Consider the following 7,236-nt stretch of genomic DNA (forward strand, 5'->3'; position numbering starts at 1 on the left):
TAAAGATAACGATTTTCTCTCTACATTACTTGATGCGCTTAAAGTATTCTATAGGCCTACGCATTTTTACAAAGATGAGTGTAAATTAAATGACAATCCAATGACAAATATGAATTAATTTTTTCCTTATTTTTTTCCTTATTTTTTCAATTGATCATAACTACATATTTATTTTCATGTTTAAACTTATGAATCATAATTATCACGTTGTTAAAATGAACTGAACCCAAAATACCCAATTTGTGGATTTTTTCCCAACGTTGAGAAATGGTTGCATTTCTAATCAAATTCATTCTAAATCATACAGTTAATTTCAAAATCATCATAAACAAAACATGCTTGCAAAATAGCTACATTCATATTTTCATACATTGTAATCAAAATACCAATTTGGAAAGGTGCTGTTCCCTACATAGATTTTTAAGATTTATGAATGTCAATAAAATTTCATCAAATTTAAAATAAATAATCCTCACATATTATTCATATTATGTATTAAAACATTTTGTATAAATCTTAATGGAATAAGGGAATCGATTTAGTTTGTGATTAGTATTCATAGACCTACATTAAACATTTTGTAACATTTATTTTATGAATTAACGAATACGAATCACATACACTAAATGGTCCATTCCCTTTTTCCTTTAAGATTTATGCAAACTGTTTTATTAAGCTCGGTTTTTACTCATTTAAAATTCTTAATCCATTATATGAATAATGTGTAAGTATTATTCTATTCAATTTGATGAAATTTTACTGTAATTGAAATTCGTAAATCTTAAAAATGCTTTTTTGAGTGTAGGTATTTCACCGAAAACAACTACATTTTATTGAAATGTATGAACGTTTATTTGTTTGTTTGTTTGTTTGTTTTGAAAACATTTTTATTTTTAACCCTGTAACAGTGGGGCATATTTGGGGAAAGTAAAGGCATCATCATTATGGGCTTGCTAAAATTCGTTATGCTTATTTGATAAATTAATAAACATTTAAAAAAGCTTGTTCATGTTTACTTAGCTACTTACTTTTTGGACGGGGTCCGATCAGTGAGGTCCAGACACGTATGCGTCACCTGCTGAGAGAAATTATCCAATGAGACTTTGCATATTTTAATGGGCGGAGACATCAGACATCAATAAATTGCACTTCGGTTTCTGAATTTCTACTAGTGATTCCTATTGGACTTAAGAAAGCACCTAAGGACATCCTAAAGCGTAAACATGGTTGAGTGGACAGACGCTGAGCGAACTGCCATCATTGGCCTGTGGGGAAAACTCAATATCGATGAAATCGGACCTCAGGCCTTGTCCAGGTAAAATAACAACATCAGATTCTTTAAAAAACGCATTCAATCAGGACTCCCTCTGTTAGATGATGTCAGCTACGCAGTTTATTTAATGCTTCTGTTCTTTTAAGGTGTCTGATCGTGTATCCCTGGACTCAGAGATATTTCTCGACCTTTGGCAACCTGTCAAGCCCCGCTGCAATCATGGGTAACGCCAAGGTGGCAGCTCACGGGAGGACTGTGATGGGAGGTTTGGAGAGAGCCATCAAGAACATGGACAACATCAAGGCCACCTATGCAGCGCTCAGTGTGATGCACTCTGAGAGACTGCATGTGGATCCAGACAACTTCAAGGTAGGTTTGCGCACGGCATCCAATACAAAACTGTTGTGCTCATATTATGTTGAACAGGCATATTCATCACCGAAAAAACAGGACCTTAATAGATCTCTTGCTCTACAGCTTCTCGCTGATTGTATCACCGTGTGCGCTGCCATGAAGTTCGGCCAGGCTGGTTTCAATGCTGACGTCCAGGAGGCTTGGCAGAAGTTTCTGAGCGTGGTCGTGTCCGCTCTGGGCAGACAGTACCACTAGAGTCTCATCACCAATGAACACAGCTGTATTGCAGAAGATCGCACCCCGCGGAGCTGTTCACAAAGATCTAACTCTTCTACAATAAGATCAATAAAATAATGCTAAAAGCACTTTACTGTTGTTTGCTCCCATTTATTCCACAAAACACACTGACCATAGTCTATAAACTCTTCGAAATAAAATACAATTCTTAATGGCAAATTAAGTAAAGAACAACATTATATTGGGGTTTTAACCATTTCTTAGTTTTTCAACAAGACCTAATGAGTCAACTTCTTACAAAACTTCTTTCAAACGGGTTGTTCAAATAAGCCTTTCAAAGACAGTTGTGATAGATTTGCAGACTGTGGGTGTTAACCGCATGAATTCGTTGATAAAAGAAATTAAATTTATCGCAGCCTCCATAAGCTGACTCTCTTATCTATTTTTATTAATGTCATTATTTATTAGTCAGTTAGTTTCTCTGTTTGCAAATTTGTTTGAATTTTATTTTATTAATAAGTGAAAACAGCGAATTACCTGGAATATCATTATTATTATTAAATAGTAAAAACATAATTACAAGTTCCAGGCCAAGTTGTATATGAGCTATTTTGTCATAACATAAAATAAAAATGATAATTACAATATGCCAAATAACAAAGGTATAGCAGAACCTATAAATTTAACTTTGCTCTTCTTCGAGTTTAACTCGTTTAACTCTAAATGTCCAAAATGTCCAACTGAAATGTGGGCATCTCTATCTGTCGAATTTACAAATTCTTAAACTACTTTAACTACACCGGACATCTACTAAAATTAGACGAAAGCAAACCGTGTGGATCTACCAAATGCCTAGGCCTACTTGAAAGTTAGGTTACATGTAAGTTAATAGCCTGTAAGATATAAAATATTTAAAAATCGCATTACTTCTTTTAGTAGGTCCGCCCTATACCGATAGCAAACTGACATATATCGATTGTAATTTATGGGATTAATATCCTGCCATGATTCAAAACTGAAAATAAAGTTCTGAAAGGTTGAAACTAAGTGTTCGAAAACTCAAAATCTTAAAAAAAAAAAGTTTTGCAAGATCGAAAAATAAGATTTGCAAGCTTGCAAAATGTAAAAAAATAAGAATATCTCTGCAAACATTATGTTGTTTTTGAGATTTCCTTCTTCAGAACTGCAAAACATTTTTTACGATGTTGCGCAATTTTTTTTTCAGAGTTTCAAATTTGTCAGTGTTCTCCCACTGTATAGTTTGTTTTCCAGATTTGAAACCTTGAAACCCGTGATCTGAAAACGGGTGTGCGAATAGGTGAAAAAAAGTTTTGAAACTCTGAAAACTGAGGTTCGAAAGGGCGAAACTTATTACATTACATTAAATTTGCACTCCTATTGCAGACTATTTTTTCAGAGCTGAGTTTACAACACCCACTTTGCGGAGATACGCGCACACAGTTGCGAGCTTGCGACTCGCGTGATTGTTAGCAGCGTTGTCACGCAGCTCTGCTCTGAAACTCAGACTGAGCGAAAATGAAGCTTCGCAACCTCGCAACTTAAAAAAAAAAAAGCCTGGAGGGAGGACCTTTCTGCTCTTGGCCAATGCTTTGCTGTCTGCTGACGTACAGTCCAATCACAAGTCGTATTTACTGGAAAGGTGGCTTATGCACTGGTTCTTTTGCATGCGTCCGGCAGATTGACCGTGACGATTGCTTCTGTATACAGAGTGCAAATCCTTCCTCTCATTACCATGATTTACCTTTTTCTAGTATGATTTATCATGATTTACCATGACTTACCATGTTCCAGTATGATTGAAAGTGACCGCTCGGCTAGTATCGATACTTTGGGAAATTAGTATTGGTACCGTTCAGATATTTCAGTATTTTTGACAACACTAGTGTTAGCTGCTTTGCTGCTGACAGAAAGCCGGAGCACTGCATACAACCTTGTTTCCATTGCCATTTCTAATTGGCCAGCAAGCCAGGAACCCGAGATTCGACCATTTTGATTGGCTAGGTTTGTCACTCAAATGTCAGAGGCGGGGGAAAAAACCTCAGACTCCTGAGGTTAGGTTATTGCGGGAGTTAAAACCTCAATATCGATGCGATAAAGGTTAATCGTGCAGCCCTAGTGTGAACACCCGTCCTACTGCAGAGCCACCCAAAGTAGAGAGTTGCCTAGTGAACAACGGTACTGAGGTTCTTTACCTGGACCGGCCATCAACTTCCACTCGTGTCCTACTGAAGGTTGTGAGAGTGCTCCTTCGGAACAAGGATCGTACTCTTGACACCTACGCGGTATTGGATGATGGATCGGAACGCACCATGCTCCTTCCAGAAGCTGTTGACCGACTTGGATTGCAAGGTAGACAAGAGGATCTTGTCCTTCGCACAATACGACAGGATGTCCAAACGTTGAAGGGATCATCCGTCTCATTCTGCATATCACCCCTTGCACATCCCAGAAGAAGCTTTCAGGTTGCAGAGGCGTTCACTTCACACCGTCTCAGTCTTGCGGATCATTCATATCCCATCTCCATGTTGAAGAGAAAATATAAGCATCTGGCAGACCTCCCTATCGAACCATTTGAGCATGTCAAGCCACTTGTATTGATAGGAGCGGATCACCCCCATCTGCTTACTCCAGTCGAGCCAGTGAGGTTAGGCCCTCCAGGAGGGCCGGCAGCTATCCGTACAAGACTGGGTTGGACGCTTCAGGGGCCAACCCACCTCATCCAGTGCAGAGTATGCTCACAACAGTGCCTGCTGACCAGTGTTTCACCGCAGACAACAGAGTTGATGAGGAATGTCGAGAAACTCTGGCAGATGGATGTGCTGCCTTTTCAGAGTGACAAGATGGCAGTGAGATCGAAGCAAGACTAGAAGACAATAGAGCACCTGGAGGCAAAGACAAGGAGGGTAGAGGTTGCTGGCATCCTCCGGTATGCTACTCCATTGCTACGGAAACAGGACATGCCCCTGTTCCAGGCATCCAAAGAGGCCGTTCTACCGAGCTTGAGGAGTACAGAGAAACGATTGGCTGAGGACCCTCAACGTGCCAGAGCCTACTGTGAGGCAATCAACCAGCTCGTACAATCAGGAGCTGTTAAGAAGTTGGGCCCGGATGAGATCTTAATGACTGGCGAATCATGGTACATACCTCATCACCTAGTTAGCCATAATGGGAAGAATCGGCTTGTTTTCAACTGTTCCTACCAAATTCGTGGACTGAATTTAAATGATGCCCTTCTTCCAGGACCGACCTTGGGCTCATCTCTCCTTGGTGTCCTGCTGCGCTTCAGGCAACAAGCAGTAGCAATTAGTGGAGATATCAGGGGTATGTTCCACCAGGTCCAGCTTCTGCCAGAACACCGGCCACTTCTCAGGTTTGTGTGGAGAGATATGAAGCGAGAGGATCCCCCTGATACCTTTGAGTGGCAAGTTCTGCCCTTTGGCACCACCTGCTCACCTTGTTGTGCCACATTTGCTCTTCAACGGCATGCCAGAGATCACAGTGTTCCAGAGGATGGTGTCAGAGACTCTTTAGAACGCTGTTTCTACGTTGATAATTGTCTTCAGAGCGTACCAACTGCAGCAGAAGCCAGGAGGTTGGTGGACAAACTCAGGGAGATTCTGGCATCGGGTGGGTTTGAGATCCGTCAGTGGGCATGTAACATCCCAAGTGTCATCGGACATCTGCCAAAGGAAGCAAGGTCAGATAGTATGGAGCGCTGGCTCTCGCATGATGACACAGGTCTGTCCGAATCCACTCTTGGACTTAGTTGGCATTGGGAATCGGACATCTTGGGGTATAAGAGCCGCCCGCTGGACTATGGGATACTGACTATGCGCAACGTGTATAAAGTTTTAGCTCTGCAGTATGACCCTCTGGGGTTCATATTACCCTACACAACCCGCGCCAAGTTGCTTGTCCAGAGCATGTGGGATAAGCACCGTCACTGGGACGACCCCCTCCTCCCTCAGGAGCTACAGCAAGCTTGGAAAGAGTGGGAAGCTGAACTCCATCTGCTGCCTCGCATAACTTTACCTCGCTCTTATGTTCCAGCTCATGTGGGTCAAACAGTTGTCTCTAGTCTAGACAGATCCACATATTCAGCGATGTGTCAGAGAAAGCCTACGGCTCTGTTTCTTACCTGCGGACCGAGGATGTCCAAGGCCAAGTCTACCTGTCTTTCCTGGCAGCGAGATCAAGAGTTGCTCCCCGGCGACGACACTCCATACATGTCTAGAGCTCTGCAGTGCCCTAACAGCAGCCCAACTGGCAAAGATGTTGGAAGGTGAGCTGACCTTGAAGATTGATCAAGACTATACATTGGAGTGATTCAACCACGGTGCTTACCTGGCTGCAGTCGGAGTCGTGCCGTTTTAAAGTATTTGTGGGCACCCGTGTAGCTGAAATTCAGGAGCTCACAGAACCCAGCGCCTGGCGTTATGTGTGCTCCTCACTGAATCCTGCTGATGATGTCACGCGGGGTAAGACTCTTGAGGAGCTCGCCATGCCTAATCGCTGGAGCCAAGGGCCCTCTTTCCTCCTTGGGGGACCCGACGAATGGCTATCCCAATCACCTAGGCTGCCTGATGCAGATCCATCAGAGTACAGGAAGTCAGTCTCCTGCGGTATTGTGACTAACAGTGACTGGCTATGTTCTCTACAAGGTGGCCAACATACCTGGAAGGATCTGGTTGAGGCTACGGTGCGTGAGCTTCACGGGGCGGCTGGACAGGGTAGCGCTGTTACTGCTTCAGATTATCATCAAGCAGAAATTATAATCTACAAGAGAATCCAGCAAGACAGTTTCCCAGAAGAACGGCAACACCTCAAGAAGGGCAAGTCAGTACCAAACAGTAGTCGCCTACTTACCTTGTCCCCAGAGTTAGACCCTAAGGAGGAGATCATACGTGTTGGTGGTAGATTGCGGCGGGCTGAAGCTCTCGATTCTGCTTTTAAACACCCGATCGTCCTGGATCCTAGTCATCCAGCCACCAAGCTACTTATACAGGATTATGACACTCGTCTCTGCCACCCTGGACCTGAACGGGTATACGCTGAAATACGTCGCGTCTTCTGGATCCTGCGCGGGAGAGAGGCAATCCGTCATATACAACATCTCTGTAAGGAGTGTAGAAGGTGGAAGGCTAAGCCATCAGTGCCCAAGATGTCAGACTTACCCGTGGCCGTCTGTGTCTATATAAGCCGGCCTTCTATTCCACGGGTGTAGACTGTTTTGGGCCTTTCCAGGTGAAGTTGGGACGCCGCTCTGAGAAGAGATGGGGTATTATTTACAAATGTCTTACCACACGAGCAGTGCACCTGGACCTCTTGCACAGCTTGGATTCAGACTCGTT

General features: G+C 42.8%; 1 protein-coding gene across 1 annotated transcript; it reads left to right on the forward strand.

Moving 5' to 3' along the window:
* The first annotated feature begins 1,119 nt into the window (after positions 1 to 1,119).
* Positions 1,120 to 1,992, forward strand: LOC306997389 (hemoglobin subunit beta-2-like). Its single transcript, XM_079610696.1, has 3 exons — positions 1,120 to 1,315; positions 1,420 to 1,642; positions 1,751 to 1,992. Exons 1-3 carry the CDS (start codon positions 1,224 to 1,226, stop codon positions 1,880 to 1,882), a joined length of 447 nt encoding a protein of 148 aa, XP_079466822.1. The 5' UTR covers positions 1,120 to 1,223; the 3' UTR covers positions 1,883 to 1,992.
* The last annotated feature ends 5,244 nt before the right edge of the window (positions 1,993 to 7,236 follow it).

This window comes from Phoxinus phoxinus (assembly GCF_949152265.1).
Source record: "Phoxinus phoxinus genome assembly, chromosome: 1".
Classification (NCBI taxonomy): Eukaryota; Metazoa; Chordata; class Actinopteri; order Cypriniformes; family Leuciscidae; genus Phoxinus; species Phoxinus phoxinus.

Coding starts and splice junctions, on each gene's coding strand:
- LOC306997389 (XM_079610696.1), top strand. CDS start 1,224: ATGGTTGAGTGGACAGACGCTGAGCGAACTGCCATCATTGGCCTGTGG. Junction 1,316..1,419: donor GGACCTCAGGCCTTGTCCAG/GTAAAATAACAA, acceptor TGTTCTTTTAAG/GTGTCTGATCGTGTATCCCT. Junction 1,643..1,750: donor TGGATCCAGACAACTTCAAG/GTAGGTTTGCGC, acceptor CTTGCTCTACAG/CTTCTCGCTGATTGTATCAC.